Here is a 17775-nt window from a genome sequence, read left to right on the forward strand (position 1 = left end):
GGCATTCAGTACATAAGCAACCATTGGAAATTATATCTACTCTGTAAGTCGAAACTGCTTCTTTTCCCAAATTCATGTCTTAAAGACTCCCATTTTACAATGTACATATAATGAGTAATTGAAGATACTACTCCATGCTGTTACTGTCCACTGCATATATGCATGCTAAGTCACTTCAGCTGTGCCTAATTCTTTGCTACTCTTTGGACTGTATGGAGCAGGCAATGGTACCCCTCTCCAGTACTCTTGCCTGGAAAATCCCATGGATGGAGGAGCCTGGTAGGTTGCAGTCCATGGGGTCACTAAGAGTCGGACATGACTTCACTTGCACTTTTCACTTTCCTGCATTGGAGAAGGAAATGGCAACCCACTCCAGTATTCTTACCTGGAGAATCCCAGGGATGGGGGAGCCTGGTGGGCTGCGGTCTATGGGGCTGCACAGAGTCAGACACGACTGAAGCGACTTAGCAGCAGCAGCAGCAGCTATGGACTGTAGACCACCGGGATCCTCTGCCCCATGGGGCTCTCCAGGCAAGAAGAGTGGAGTGGGTTGCCATGCTCTCCTCCAGGGGATGTTCCCCTACCAGGGATCAAACCCACATCTCTGCATTGGCAGGCAAATTCTTTACCACTGGCTCCATTTGGGAAGCCCTACTCTCCATTAGTGCTCTAAAAAAGAACAGAGCATGATCTTTCCTCCTTTCCTTACTACCCAATATTAGTTTATGTTCTGTAGCTGTGATCTGTAGCTTCAGCTAATGTTCCTTGCATTTTTGCAGCTTAGTCTTCTGACCTCCCAGACTGCCTGAAACTGCTGCTTAAATTGAGTCACATTATCTATGATTCCTGTACAGCTCTACATTGAAGCCTTCTCTTTGTTCTCCTACCCAGAATTTTACAATTATGCCAGAATTCTTGAAAAAATAATCCTTACAATATTACTTATTTCTGTATTCTTTATCATTGTCACAATTCAGCATCCTATAAAATGAGATAGTACCATTTCTGAGATGTGCTAATATTAGGGATATCTCTCTAGTTTTTACTCTCTTTAATATTATATACAACTTGAAAAACCTTTCTCTACCTTTATTGTGCAAAAAAATATATATCCATTGCCAGACAGTACCCAATATTATCCCCACTGTCCTTCTTCTCTTTCTGGGCCCTCATAAATGTCCAGGGTCCAAGAGCCATCTCAGCTACCTTATCTCAGGAGAATGGCAAAAGAGTACCCAAGGCCTGCAGCCAGCTCCTGCCTGCATTGTTTTATGAGATTTAAAGATTCTTTTGATAGTGGGACCTTGGATCTGACACACGAACACTCAGATGAGAGACAGAACTCTTTGTAACTTAGCCTTTCAAGTGAGAGAAGGCTGCCAGGCAGAGTCATGGAGAAGATTGCCCCGCTGGGGGCCAGGTAATGGTGAATTGGAGCCAAAGAGCACAGTTTATATACGGCAGGCAGGACGGGATTGGCAGGGTTTCCAACACTCCCTAAGGACTGGCTAATTTGAATAATTACAAGAAATCTAGGGTGTGGAGGCTGTCTCTAGTTGCCTGGTACTTGGCCTGATGGGGCTGTTACCTAATGGCTCCGGAGTATGAGGACCCGATAAAGGAAGTGTTTGGAGTATGGTCTTACTCAGCTATTGAAGAGGGGAGCTAACGGCCTCTAGCCAAGACCTCAGAACTAAGTCAAAATAGCCTTTAAAACAAAATGATTGAAACAACTGTACTATGCAGTTATGGGTGAGGAATGGCGTGTGTTCGATGCATTTTATTACTTTTTCTTCCCAGCAACTAAAGTTTATGTGCTGCGTGTGTGTTCTTAGTCGCTGAGTTGTGTCTGACTCTTTCAGACCCAAGAGTCTTGTGCGACACATGAGCCACACAAGTTGTGCAACCCCATAGACTGTAATTCACCAGGCTCCACTGTCCATGGGGATTCTTCAGGCAAGAATACTGGAGTGGGTTGCCATTTCCTTCTCCAGGGGATCTTCCCAACCCGGGGCTAGAACCCAGGACTCCCGCCTTGCAGGCCAATTCTTTACTGTCTGAGCCACCGGGGAAGTTCATAGTTAATTTCAAACATAATTCTCTTAGTTTAGTCAAGATGCTGAGAGATAGGATGTCCTCTACGCCTTTCCTAAAACATGAAAAACAAGTAAGCATGCCTTCATAATGGAAAGGAACTTCTTACAGGCAAATTTTAGCCATTTTTTTTTTCTTGTATAATCTATGTTGTGGGAAGAGTCACTTAAACAATTGCTTACCTTCTTTAAGAAATTTAAGTGTAATGTGACAAATGTGCTTGCCTCCTGTGAGGAAAGAAAAAAATGCTGGCATCAGACAATCCCAAGACCTCTTAAAGATACTGATTTCCCGAAGAATTTCATACCAAGTGAGTACAGTAGGACAAATGAACATCATCACTTATTGACTTCCTTTGTTGAGAAGCTCATTGTTGGTGAGTTTGTAAAAATATTTATGTCTTAAGTGTAATTCATAATTGATGTTGGTGAAACCCATGGGTTTAGGAGATCAAGAAACTAATTTGTCATGCTTATTATAATTCATTAGGACACTGAGAAATTTGCTTTCATCCTTCTACCGGCAAAATATTATCATTCTAAGAAGGCTTTAGAAAATGAAATACAAATGTTTGTTTTTTTAATTTTTAATTTTCACCATAAACACTGTGTGAAACAAAGAACAGAGTAATAAAAACTTTGAGTAAATATTTTTTGTAAGGATTATGACTTAGGTTAATATTCTCTATTTACTCTATAATAAAAACTATGTAAGATGTAGAAGATCTTACATATTAGAAGTTATGCAACTCAAGTTTTTTCTTATTAATATAGTAAAGTAAATCTAAGCAGACTCTAACAACTTGGAAAAGACAAGGCCATAGTCTCATGGAACTGTTTTATTAGGTTGGGGCAAATATAACTGTGGTTTTGGATCATAAATTTTAAATCATTATAACTAGTCTCAAATAATCTTTATTAATCAAAATCAGAACCGTTACAATCAACACATTTTTGCTAATGAGAAATTAGTGTATTTATTCCTGTAGCATAAAAATCCATGCCTCAGGATTCAGTGGACTCTTGGAAAGCATTTTTTGCATCCTGCTGGTTGTGGAAATACTCTCCCTGTAAAAAGTTGTCAAGATGCTTGGGGAAGTGGTAGTCAGTTGGCGAGAGGTCAGGTGAATGTGGCAGATGAGTTAGAACTTTGTTCCCCAACTTGTGAAGCATCGGCTGTGTGATATGTGGCTTGGCGTTGTCACGGAGAAGAATTTGGCCCTTTCTGCTGACCAGGGCCAGCTGCAGTTTTCAGTGCGCCTCATCGATTTCCTGAGCATACGTCTCAGATATAATGGTTTTACCAGGATTCAGAAAGCTGTAGTTGTAATCAGACAGGCGGCAGACCACCAAACAATGACCTTGACCCTTTTTTGATGCGAGTTTGGCTTTAGGAAGTGCTTTGGAGCTTCCTCTCAATCCAGTCACTGAGCTGGCCATCATCAGCAGTTGTCGTATAAAATCCACTTTTCGTTGCACGTTACAGTCCAATCTAAAAATGGTTCGTTGTTGTTGCTTAGAATAAGATTACACTTCAAAACAACTATTTTTTTTTATTGTGGCCAGCTCATGAGGCACCCACTTATCAAGCTTTTTCACCTGAAGTTGTAACAGGATCAGCTTTGATGATTGCTTTCTGTCATTGTCAACTTCTGATGGCCGGCCACTATCCTCCTCATCTTCAAGGGTCTCATCTCCTTTGCAAAGCTTCTTGAACTGTGTGTTCCTTAGCAGTTCCTGGGCCAGATGTATTGTTGTGAGTTGTCTCCACTGCTTTAGGACCCATTTTGAACTCAAATAGCTCAAATTTGCTTTTTGTCTAACATCTTTTCCCATAGTCTATAATACATATCAAATAAACAGCAAGTAATGTCATTAACAAAAAAAAATGAAGGGAGAAATGTGCATTAAATTTATATATAACATAACCACATTTATGTAAGAATATATTACAATATTAAATGGCAAATTTCAACAATGCAAAATGTAATTACTTTCACCAACTTAATAAAATAGCAACTTTCTCAGTGGAGGCTAATGTTTTTAACTATTTCAAAAATTATCAGAATACAATGTATTCCGTAAAGAGACTAATGTACACAACTTAACAGTCTTGGTATTATTCATTAATGGTTTCATTTAATTTGACCTTTTATACAATCGTCTTCTCTGCTTCATTTCTATGAACAAAGCCCTGCTTATCCTGCCCCCTGCTTATCCTAGGAAATGTACCATTTTGTTCAATAACTGGTCACCAAAAGTTCTGACAGTAAAACAAGATTCTATGCATGGAAAATGAAAGTCACTCAGTTGTGTCCGACTCTTTACGACCCATGGACTATACAGTCCATGAAATTCTCCAGGCCAGAATACTGGAGTGGGTAGCCTTTCCCTTCTCCAGGGGATCTTCCCAACCCAGGGATCGAACCCAAGTCTCCCTCATTGCAGACAGATTCTTTACCAGCTGAACCACAAAGGAAGCCCATGTTTTATAAATTAGAAGGCCTTAGCTTAAGGTATTATTATTATTATCTTGAGTGATGTGGGTCAGTAAGAAGTAGAATTTCCTAAGAGTAACACTTCCAAATCAAAAGATAGCCAATATACCATTATGTCAAGGGATAATGCTGTTTACTTATTTGATTTCTATACTTAGAAATACATTCTAAGGTACTTACTTTGAGCACCTTTTGAACACCTTTTATGCCTTTTTAAAATTTCGTGTTGCTATGTAAACAATATTTTTAAAAAAACACAATGTTTTTGTAAATATTCAATGGAATGTTAGTTCATCTCTGAAGTCAATGACATTATAAAATCAAATCTAGAATATATATTTATACATTTATTTAATATTTATTGACTTCTGGCTGTGCTGGGTCTTTGCTGCTGTGTGCACGCTTTCTCTAGTTGCAGAAAGCAGGGGCTACTCTTTGTTGTGGTGTGAGGGCTTCTCATTGCTGTGGCTTCTCTTGTTGTGGTACACAGGCTCTAGGAATACAGGCTTCAGTAGTTGCATCACATGGGTTCAGTAGTTGCTGCTCGTGGGCTCCAGAATACAGGCTCTGTAGCTGGTACACGAGTTTAGTTGCCCTGTGGCATGTGGGATCTTCCCAGACCAGGGATCAAGCCAATGTCCCCTGCATTGCAAGGCAGATTCTTAACCACTGGACCACCATGGAAGCCCCTAGAATCTTTTTAAATTGAATGCTTATGAAAAGAAAATTTTGTAGCATCATGTAGCAGTTGTTGATACTGAAATGACTTATAAAATATTTTAAAAATTATTTTAAACTAAATAATTAGGGTGGTGTTTTTATTGACTTTGCTTTCAGGATTTGAAAAGCAGGCTCTGTTATAACTCTGTGTAGATGATTATATGCCTGCACTGGTTTATTTCAGTAGCTACCCAGTTGTTGCAGGTAACATGCTGCTTTAACACTAAGTTAGCATAACGATTACATGAGGTCAGGTGTTTAGGTAGAACTGCAAAATACATTGTCAATTATTATATATTTTTTGTTTTCTGATCTCTTTCCTTCTGTCTTCTCCTACCATACTCCTATTTCTTTTTTCTCTGTTTTCACTTGTTCATAACAATCTGTCCTTGTTTACTCTGATAGAATTGTCTGCTTCCTTTATTTTTTAATCTTTTGACCTTTCCACTTATAAGAATGAGGGAACAGCTTGTAAGTCATAAAATAAAGCCCTCCAGAGAAAGGACCAAAAGTCTATAAATAGAGAGTCATGATGACTCAGTACTAATTTTTACATGTTTTTGTGAATATTAGTCAAGAATTATGTTTATAATTTTACCTGAGGAATTATGTGAAGATTCATGAGTTAGAAATTGTTATTTGATTTTTTAATTGCATTTCTAATTTCAACATAAGATAATTTCTGATGTGATTTACAGTATCTGCTTGCCTTTAATTTCTTGGAACTTGATTTCTATTCATACATGTTCAAAACAATGAGGTGATTCTAATTCAGGCAAAAATAAATGATAGGAATATATGGGACTGAAGTCAGCTAAATGAATTTGGGGCAAATTAACCAAATATTCATGTATCTGGCTTTAATTTTCCAAATTTAGAAAATAAAAGTATAAAATAAGATAATTTTTAAGAAACTATTACATCTGTATTTTTAATTCTCCTGTAGGTTAAATACTGAGAATATATTTATATTATACATGAAATAAATTTGAAAGTTACAGTAAATATAACTTTAATCACAAAAATCATACTTTAAATCACAAAATACTTTTAAAATTAGCTGTATATATTTTATATACCTACGAGTCATAATTTACACTAATTCTAATTGTAATAATTTAATATTTCCATATGTTCTGATGATCTCTATGACAAATCATCCCAGAACTTAATGGCTTAAAACTATACCTTTATTTTGTTCACAATTTTAGAAATCAGGAATTTGGGAATGATTTAGCTCTGACAGTTATGGTGAGATATTGATCAGAGCTTTGGTCTAAAGACTTCACTAGGCTGGGTATGTAGATGGCTCACTCTCAGGATTGAGAGTTGATGCTGCTCACGCTGGGTGTGTCCTTAAGAGGCTGTCAGAGAACGCCTGACAAAGTACAAAGTAAAAGTACTTTGTACAAAAGCCTGACAAAGTACAAAGTAAAAAGCCTAATTTGTACTTTTTAGCATGACTGATCTGTGTTCTTTCTACAAGGGAGGAACTTGAGAGTGCATTCTAAGAGACCATCCTGGGAACTGAAACCTGATCTAGTCCTGAGAATCACACAGAACTACTTCCATTGTATTCACCTGGTCAAGCAAGGCCATAAGACCAACCCAGATCCAAGGAGAGAATGTTAGATTCCATCTTTCATTTGGAATAGTAGCAAAGGATTTGTAACCCCTTTAATCCACCATGTTCTAAGTTCCATATTTATGAATAATTATTGAATTAGGAAATATAGAATTGATTTTAGTCCTAGAATCAGTTATACTTGAGAAACAAAGGATGCCATAATTATTCAATTATATATTTTCATAAGTAATATGCACTTAAATTAATGTAAGGTTAATTGGTTACATTAGCCTGTGTTAATGGATGTTAATAGCATTATTTTAAAAACCAAGAGTATTAAAATCTAGTACTTGTACACACCAAGAGAATTTCTAACTTAATAGAACATCCTATCAAACATGTTCCAGAATTTTGCACAGATAGTGAGAATATTGAGGGAATTTTGATTAATCTGAGAGTAGCTTTCATTTAAGTAACTATTGTTTAAAGGTTTCATCTTGTGTATTAGACAGATACATCTATGAATTTTACCAAAGTACATATAACAACTAAAAACAGAACTGTAGACGGCCAAGATTCATTTGCAAAGTCATTGATAAAGAGAAGACTTTTATAATGTCTTTGGCTTCTGATGTCATGTGATAAATTAAATTTATGTGTTTTAATATGTGTTATTCCTTAGATAAATGCAAATGGTATATTAGCACCTACTTGATTTAAAGCTGTGAGATTAAGAACTTCTTGAAAAAACTTTCCAGAGCTGGGGGGAAATCAGAGAATTGTGTAAAGGCAGCTTGTTTTTGGAAAATAATTTTGTTTACAGTTTCTATTAGCCACAATATAGGTAAATCTTCATTTTAAATTAATTCATTGACAAAATATCAATTAATATACAAAAGTATTGTTGCTAACATTCAACTGAAAAACAGTAGATTCAGGCTAAGGCTCAGATTCCCTTTCAATAAAGGACTCACTCCCCAGCTGCAACTCCTGTAGTTAGCTAACTGCCTCCAGCTGAAGTCAGGCTCAACACTGGGTGGTGTGAGACAATGGATTACTAGCAGCTGAGATCTAGCTCCCAACCAATGACCGAACAGGGAGTGGGAGGTGAACCCACCCACTTTCCTTCCACAAGGCATTCCTCTCATAGGCAGTCTTGGAGTTGGAGCTTCTGGTTTAGCTGCTAGAGGATTTGTCAGGTATGAATCATGGTCCACTGTTCCCCTTCCCTAATTCTGATTCTTCTTTTCTTTTCACATAGCTTTATTCTTTAATATATCTTTTAAACCTTTTAGTAAATCTTTGTCACTTTCAGGGCTTCCCTGTTGGCTCAATGGTAAAGAATCTGCCAATGCAGGAGACACAGGTTCAGTCTCTGGGTGGGAAAGATTCCCTGGAGAAGGAAATGGCAACCCACTCCAGTTTTCTTGCCTGAGAAATCCCATGGGCAGAGGAGCCTGGTGGGCCACAGTCATGGGTTGCAAAAAAGTTGAATATGACTTAGCATTTAAACAACATCAACCCTTAACCCTACCTCAATATTTGTTTCCTAAAAAAACAACAACCCTTAACTCTACCTCAATATTTGTTTCCTAGAGTAAAGGTGATAATATTTTATTTTATGAAGGGAGTTAGTTTTTCTTAAGTGAGGTATTGGGCAAGACTGGAAATATGGGAATATAAGTACTAAGCAGTAGAGTTTTTGTCAGAGTTTATGGTCTCATATTATCAATCTCCACCATAATGTCCATGAAACTCAAAGAAGTTAATTAATGAGCAGGAAGCCACAAAGAGAGTTTAGTGAAGTACCCAGAATTTGCCCTTAGATACATCTGATTCTAAGAGACATGATTTTATTACCTACCTGTAAGCCTGCAATTTTTTTCTTTGCATTTTCAAGCAGGCTAAGCCTTTTTACCATTAGCATTATAACATGTAGCATTTAGACTCTGTGAAAATAAATATTAAAATGATGAGTATAAGTTTTATGAAAGCCCATGATTTAGGGAAGAGACAGGGCCGCTATGAAATAAAAGTGACAGAGATAATTAGCGTCTCCCAGTCAACTGGCTGTCTGAAAATGAAAAGAGGTATTAGTAAATTTGAATCGTATATTCTGTATTGCTTAGACTAAAAGTAGAAATTAGCACCATAAGAACTAGAATAAACAAATACTGTTTTCTCTAATTCATTAGCTGTGTTCTTCCTTGTCATCTCAGATAAAGATCTGCTCAAGTGGGTTAGGGAAATGAGCAAACAGTCCTTGAAGTGTCTAGTGTCATATGGAATGATGTGTGCTTTAGACACTATGAAACATGACTTCATGCTCAAGGGAAACATAAACAACAAGGGAAAGCTCCCCCCAGAGTAAGAAATAATGTTTGGAATGCTTCCTATGTCATGAGAAATTGTGGGGGAGGGAAGCATCACAGCCCAGAGATACGCATGTGTAAAGCAAGAAGACATGAAAGAAACTATGTTCTGCAGCTTTATTCTGTAGGAATGAGCACAGGTTATAAAAAAGTTGGCAGTGAAAGCGTACCATTCCAGAAATGTGCAAGAAGTTGAGAATGAAAGGCACCATATGTTGTGCTAAGGAGTTTTGACTTTTTTTTCCCTCTGAAAGAAATGATTAGCTATTACATTAAGAAATGATGTAATTAATTCCCATTTAGGAAAATTTCTCTGGCAGATGGGAAAGGTGATAGACATAGAACCAGTTCAGAGACTTAATGCAGTAAGTCATATATGAAGCAATGGATACCTAGAGTAAATCCATGAGAAATAGAAAGGGGTGAGTCTAAGAAATACCTAGAAGATTGAGATCAAAGAATTGGGTACCAGACTGGGATCAGATTGTGGATGAGCTGAGAGTATGGGATGCTTTTCTGGCTATTTTTAGAAATAAGATAATGGGAGGAATAAATGGAAATAAGTTTTGAAATAGGAAGATGATGAAATTTGAGTAGGAATGTCTATAGGACGTTGATTGTATGCTCAGTAAATAATTACGTTTGTGGGCTGAAGTTTGGAAGATAGGTTTAGATCAAGTATTTGTAAGTGAGTTTCCAGGGTAGAATAACAGAGGTCACAGATGTGGGTGTACTCTATACATAGAGGCTGTTACTGAGGGTTCATGCAGAGTGACGAGGTTAAATACTCAAAGACAGAGCTCTAATGAAAGGGAAATATGTTACAGAGCTATCATTAAAGATAAAGGCCATGGTACAGCCATTTGTTTGAGAATATTTAATCATAACAGGAAAAAATGATAAAGTATCTCTTTTGAAGTATAATTATTTTTATCCCACTGATTATGTATGCACAAGAATAGGAGGACAGAATTTAGGATGAATCCCTGATTTCTTTCTTAGTCCGATTTCCCTTTGTCCATTTTGTTATCTATCAGAAAAATGTGCATATATACCATATATAGCATAATATATTTGAATGCATTAGTTTGTTTTGAAACATAGTGTATTATGGAAAACGTCAGATTGTAGAGGAACTTTGTTTTATTAGTCATATGCAGTTACCTCCCACTGCGTGCAACTGACCTTTCTTATCAAGAGTGAAGGGAAAGGGCTAAGTCTATTATGCTGTCTCTTTGATGTTTTTATAGGATATAATGAAAGATGAATGCTCAATGCTGAAGCTGCAGCTGAAGGAGAAGGATGAACTAATTTCCCAGCTTCAGGAAGAACTGGTAAGTGTGAACAATATTTGTCCCTTGGGTGTATTTTCCTTGCAAGGCTGTTTGCTCTAAACAGTTTAACTTATTTATTAACACTAAAATTGTTAGTGACTTATAAACTGTTGATGATTCAATTTGATTATAAATTTTATAATCCTACAATAATGAAGATTTGATGCTCTGAAAAGAGAATGTTTGATAATATGTATTAAACTTTATATTATTCCAGAAATAGATTACTGACCCAGAATTAGGTATTTCAAGTGTACCTATCAAAAATTGTGAAGACTAAGGCCACATTTTATTTTGTAAAGTGCAAGACTTAAGTCCATATTGCCATACCTAGAGACACAGTCATGTAATATGAAGTAAAGTACTGAATAATTTTGCAGACAAAAGCAAATTTTACTTAAGGGTACCAAACATCTGTTAACCTAATGAGACTTTGTTAATAAAGACATATAAATCCCCAATTATCTAAAAGCTATACACAAACATGATATTGTAGTTCATGTTTTCTGTTTTTTTTTTAAGATGTGACATCACAGATGTATTAAATCATAGTTTTATAACATGAAAGCATGTTTGGTAGGTAACAAGAATAGCAGTGGGCACTATTTTTTAAAGTATGTGCAGTCAACAAATATGATATTACATAGATGAATAGTATTTTGTAATATAACACATTTCATCTGATAGAAATAAAGAATTCTTCAAAACAAAAATGAGAAAGTAATGAGAACTTTTTAAAAAAAATTGAGTTCTTAAGAATGCCAGTAAAATAAACATACAATAAGAGGCCCTGACTTATTATCCAAGATCGAGAAAACAAACCCCAGTCAGTAATGTTCTTTATGATATTGAGATTTGACTACTTTAACAGTGATGTATTATGTAATTATTAAATACAATTAAATGACAAAACACTTTTATAGACCATCACGCTTCTGAGAACTTTTCTGAGAACATACAAGTGAGATAGCAGACAAATTTAGAGACTGCTTTATTGACCCTTGACAACTGATGACAGTTTTATTGACACTTGACCTTTAGATTGTGGTTTCATGACTGGGTTTAATGCTGATCATCGGTCCTATGAGCTTATTATTATCACTTCAGAAAATGCATTAAGCAGTTCTTAAAATAGTAAATCATTACAGACAAAAGAAGCATATCTTACATTACTGGGAATAACCTTTTATAAATTTGTTTATAATATAAACTTTATAACATGAAACATTGTTATATATAACCTTATAATTATATATTATGTAATTAAGCTTTGAGTTTAAGAAAAACATATAGATATTTATGAATGGATGCAGAGAACTATGAGTTTTAACACAGCAGAAAATGTTTGTGCTTTGTCAGAGAATGCTTGTTTTGGATAATGAACGGAGAAAAAAGTGTTCATTTTTCCCCACCTACATTGAAAAGAAAGAAATATATAAGAAATCAGATCTTTATGTATTGAATGAAATGAGAAGGAAAATGATTACCTCTAGAGCCCTTGTCACATAGCTAGAATTAATTTAGTACCCCTCCTTCCAAAAATGTCCTCTGTTGGTTAATCTAGTAAAATGAGACACAGGTGTTGCTTTTTTAAAAAACTTGAATTACTAAAAATTGACTTAGCTTCTAAATTTTTTTAGGTAACTGTCAAGGTACCATTTTAATTTTGTGCCATGCAGTTTACATAGTCATCTTAAATAGTTTCCCAGAGGGCAATGTTAACTTTTGAAAATTGTTTGTTTAAGGAAACCTGCCTAAATAAAAAAGTGTTTAGATGACTTAGAAATTTAAGGAAGAAGAAACATTGTTAAAAATCATCATTAGAACTGGACTTGGAGCATGGACAAGGTGACAGTCACATCAAAGTAATATAAGCCACTTGAATCCATTGAATACTAGGTCCTAGTATTTCTGATAAGTAACTTGTGACATTTTGACAAAGTATACATTGAATTTAACTTTTCAAATTTAAATAGATAAAGTATAAATTTGAAAACATTTTAGAAACCAGTGTCCTATATGCTGTTATAGTAGTCACAATCTGTAATAATTTAGTTTAGCTTTGTTTATTATGCTTTTCTAATTTCTTAACCACTGCTATTATCATAAGCAGTTTACCTATATATACACTATAAATCAAACTAATATGTAATTATACCAATACGGAATTTATATTCAATAAAGTTTTATTATTTATATTTTTTATAATTATTTAGTCACACTTTGATATTTTCAGGGGTTTAAAGAAGTTAGAAGCCCTAACTAAAGAGCCTGGGGGCAAAATAAATGTTTTTATATTACTTTCTAAACTTATTTTTTATTGAGGTCACATTGGTATATAATAGTTTACATTTGCATGTGGACAACATCATGTTTCTGCTTCTGTATAGACTACAGCATCCTCCCCACCAAAAATTTAGTTTCCGTCTGTCACTATACAGTTGATTCTCTGTATCCATTTTCCCCTCTCCAACAGCTTCTTCACCTCTGGTAACCAACACTCTGTTTTCTATATCTATATGTGCTTTTGTTTGGTGTGTTACTGCTGCTGCTAAGTCGCTTCAGTTGTGTCTGACTCTGTGAGACCCCATAGACGGCAGCCCACCAGGCTCCTCTGTCCACAGGATTCTCTTGGCAAGAATACTGGAGTGGGTTGCCATTTACTTCTCTGTTTGGTGTGTTAGGGTTTTTGTGTGTGTTTGTGTGTTTTAACTTTGTTTCTTAGTTTATTGATATTCCTCACGTATGAAATCATATACTATTTGTGTTCTCTGATTTTTTTTTTTACTTAGCATAACACTCTTAAGTTCTATCCATGTTATAAATGGCAAGATTCCATCCTTTTTTATGGCTGACAGATAGTCCATTGTGTACATATGCCATATATTCTCTATTCATTCTTTGATGGACACTTAGTCTGTTTTCATATCTTGGCTATTGTGAACATAAGAGGAAATTCATCTTTTTAATTAGTGTTTTCATATTCTTGGGATAAATACCCAGAGGTGGTATTACCAAACTCAGGTTTGTTTGCTCACAGCTTGAAAGCTGATAATCTGAGTGGCAAGTGTCAGTAGAAAGGAAAGGTGCTATAATCAGAAAAGCGAGCAATCTGGGGAAAAGGTAGAATTGTGTACTGAGCCCATGGTAGAGAGTTCCTGATTTTTTTTAACTGCTTTGTTTTTCATTCTTTTTATCTAAGAAAAGAATCAGGGTGATGGTGGCCTCATAGAATGAGTTTGGAAGCTTACCTTCCTCTGCAATTTTCTGGAAGAGTTTGAGTAAGATAGGTGTTAGCTCTTCTCTAAATTTTTGGTAGAATTCAGCTGTGAAGCCATCTGGTCCTGGGCTTTTGTTTGCTGGAAAATTTTTGATTACAGTTTCGATTTCCTTGCTTGTGATGGGTCTGTTAAGATCTTCTATTTCTTCCTGGTTCAGTTTTGGAAAGTTATACTTTTCTAAGAATTTGTCCATTTCATCCAAGTTGTCCATTTTATTGGCATAGAGCTGCTCGTAGTAGTCTCTTATGATCCTTTGTATTTCAGTGTTGTCTGTTGTGATCTCTCCATTTTCATTTCTAATTTTGTTAATTTGGTTCTTCTCTCTTTGTTTCTTAATGAGTCTTGCTAATGGCTTGTCAATTTTGTTTATTTTTTCAAAAAACCACCTTTTAGTTTTGTTGATTTTTGCTATGGTCTCTTTAGTTTCTTTTGCATTTATTTCTGCCCTGATTTTTAAGATTTCTTTCCTTCTGCTAACCCTGGGATTCTTCATTTCTTCCTTCTCTAGTTGCTTTAGGTGTAGAGTTAGGTTATTTATTTGGTTTTTTTCTTGTTTCTTGATGTAAGCCTGTAATGCTATGAACCTTCCCCTTAGCACTGCTTTTACAGTGTCCCATAGGTTTTGGGTTGTTGTGTTTTCATTTTCATTCATTTCTATACATATTTTGATTTCTTTTTTGATTTCTTCTATGATTTGTTGGTTATTCAGAAGCGTGTTATTTAGCCTCCATATGTTTGAATTTTTAACAATTTTTTTCCTGTAATTGAGATCTAATCTTACTGCACTTTGGTCAGAAAAGATGACTGGAATGATTTCAATTTTTTTGTATTTTCCAAGACCAGATTTATGGCCCAGGATAAGCAACTCCTGCAGCTCAATTCCAGAAAAATAAATGACCCAATCAAAACATGGGCCAAAGAACTAAACAGACATTTCTCCAAAGAAGACATACAGATAGCTAACAAACACATGAAAAGATGCTCAACATCACTCATTATTAGAGAAATGCAAATCAAAACCACAATGAGGTACCATTACTCGCCAGTCAGGATGGCTGCTATCCAAAAGTCTACAAGCAATAAATGCTGGAGAGGGTGTGGAGAAAAGGGAACCCTCTTACACTGTTGGTGGGAATGCAAGCTAGTACAGCCGCTATGGAAAACAGTGTGGAGATTTCTTAAAAAAACTGGAAATAGAACTGCCATATGACCCAGCAATCCCACTTCTGGGCATACACACTGAGGAAACCAGATCTGAAAGAGACATGTTGCACCCCAAGTGTTCTCGCAGAACTGTTTATAATAGCCAGGACATGGGAAGCAACCTAGATGCCCATCAGCAGATGAATGGATAAGGAAGCTGTGGTACATATACACCATGGAATATTACTCAGCCATTAAAAAGAATTCATTTGAACCAGTCCTAATGAGATGGATGAAACTGGAACCCCTTATACAGAGTGAAGTAAGCCAGAAAGATAAAGAACATTACAGCATACTAACACATATATATGGAATTTAGAAAGATGGTAACGATAACCCTATACGCAAAACAGAAAAAGAGACACAGAAATACAGAACAGACTTTTGAACTCTGTGGGAGAATGTGAGGGTGGGATATTTCAAAAGAACAGCATGTATACTATCTATGGTGAAACAGATCACCAGCCCAGGTGGGATGCATGAGACAAGTGCTCGGGCCTGGTGCACTGGGAAGACCCAGAGGAATCGGGTGGAGAGGGAGGTGGGAGGGGGGATCGGGATGGGGAATACGTGTAAATCTATGGCTGATTCATATCAATGTATGACAAAAAAATTAAAAAAAAAAAAAACCACTTAAAAAAAAAAAAAAAAAGAATCAACAAGTTAGACAAGGCATAGTGTGAATGCAGAAATTAAGATAAATTGCCTAGTAATCTCATTCCTATAATTTGATTCTGCTAAGGTTAGAGGGACACAAAAATGGGCAAGCAGGAAAGGGGCAGAAAAGCTGCTTTCAGGTGGGATAACTGGAGCCTCGTAGTTAATTTTTTTGTGGGAATCTCCATGCTATTTTCCATAGTGGCTTCCCCAACTTAACATTTTTACTAACAGTTTAGAAAGATCCCCTTTTCTCCACATCCTGTCTACAATGTTATTTCTTGCCTTTTTGATAATAACCATTCTAACAGTTGTGGCATAATAAATTACTGGGGATTTGATTTTCATTTCCCGAGTAAACAATGATACTGAACTTCTTTTTATGTGCCTATTGGCTATTTGAATGTCTTCTTTGGATAAATGTCTATTCAGCTTCTCTACCAATTATTTTTTATTGGATTGTTTGTTGATATTGAGTTGTATGCTAACCCCTTATTGGTTATATGATTTGGAAACTTCTTCCATTCAGTAGCTTGTCTTTCATTTTGATGGTGGTTTCATTATGCGAAGAATTTTAGTTTGTAGTGCAATTTGCTTATTTTTCTTCTTATTTCTTGTTATGTCTTCTTAGGCAAGGGAAAGATATTGCTAGATCTAATGTCAATGTTTTGCTTATATTTTCTTGTAGAGTTTATTGTTTCAGGTCTTACATTCAGTTGTTTAATCCATTGTGAGTTTTATGTGGTGTAAGATAGTGGTTCTAGTTTTTTGCGTGTTTTTTTTTGCTAGTAAAATTTGTTGAAGAGACTATCCTTTGTCCATTATATGTTCTCTGCTTTGTCATAAATTGTGACCATACACAAATAGGTTTAATTCTGGGCTCTCAATTCTGTTCCATTGATCTATGATTTTTTTTTTTTTTTCTTTTCTGCCAGTACCATGCTGTTTTGATTACTATGGCTTTGCAGTAGTTTGAAATCAGGGAGTTGGATAACTTCAGCTTTGTTCTTTTTTCTTGAGATCACTTTGGCTATTTGGGGTCATCTTTGGTTCCCATGCAAATTTTAGAATTTTTATTTCATTTCTGTGAAATGTCTTTTGGATTTTGATAGATTGCGATCTGTATTGCAGTCTGAATCTGTAGATTGTTTAAATGTCCATGAAATCTAAAGCAGTGCTGTGCCCAGTCTCTCAGTCATGTCCAACTCCTTGAGACCTCATGGACTGTAGCCCACCGGACTCCTCTGTCCATGGAGTGGACAAAATACTGGAGTGGATTGGCATTTCCTCCTCCCAGGGGTCTTCCTGACTGAGGTGGAGGTCAAACTTGCGTCCTCTGAGTCTCCTACATTGGCAGGTGGGTTCTTCACCACTGTGCCATGTGGAAAGCCCCCGTGTTACACTTGATCTTAGTCAAAAGGCCAAGAAGTGATGTTAGCTTTGCCAGTTCATGAACTCAGAATAGCTTTTATATTTGTGTCTTGAATTTCTTTTAATATCTTGGGTGTATTATTCCTATGTGTAGTATCTGTCCTCTGCTGACTCATTGTTAACATACACAAGTACAAAGGATTTTTGCTCTTGTTCCCTGCAATGTTATTGCATTTATTATTCGTGTGTGTGTGTGTGTAGTCTTTAGGGTTTTCTGTAAAGAAAAATCATATCATCTATATGATATGATTTTTCTTTACATATCATCTATAAAGTGGCAATTTCACTTTTTCCTTTCTTGTTTGAATGTGTTTTATTTTTTCATTCCTAATTGCTCTGACTAGATTCAATAATACATTGAATAAGAGTTAGTGAGAATAGTCATACTTGGATTATTCTGGATTTTAGAAGAATAGCTTCAGTTTTCCACCATTGAATATAATGTTAGCTGTGGGGTTGTCATGTATGTCCTTTATTGTGTTGAAGTATGTTCCTTCTATAATCTCTTTATTGGAAGTTTTTTTTTATCACAAATGTGTATTTAAATGTTGTCAAATGCTTTTCTGTATCTCTGAGACAATACGGCTTTTAGCATTTTCTTAGTGTAGTGTATCATTTA

At 35.8% G+C, this 17775-nt stretch overlaps 1 protein-coding gene across 5 annotated transcripts in view; it reads left to right on the top strand.

The window, feature by feature from the left end:
* CCSER1 (coiled-coil serine rich protein 1) overlaps nt 1-17775 on the top strand; it is a 1404567-nt gene that overhangs the window by 675743 nt on the left and 711049 nt on the right. For all 5 annotated transcript variants that reach the window (XM_043438592.1, XM_043438589.1, XM_043438594.1 and 2 more), the window contains one exon: nt 10501-10584. In XM_043438592.1, coding sequence (XP_043294527.1) covers nt 10501-10584 — 84 coding nt within the window. The remainder of the gene's footprint in view (nt 1-10500; nt 10585-17775) is intronic.

Source organism: Cervus canadensis, chromosome 19 (assembly GCF_019320065.1).
Source record: "Cervus canadensis isolate Bull #8, Minnesota chromosome 19, ASM1932006v1, whole genome shotgun sequence".
Taxonomy (NCBI): domain Eukaryota; kingdom Metazoa; phylum Chordata; class Mammalia; order Artiodactyla; family Cervidae; genus Cervus; species Cervus canadensis.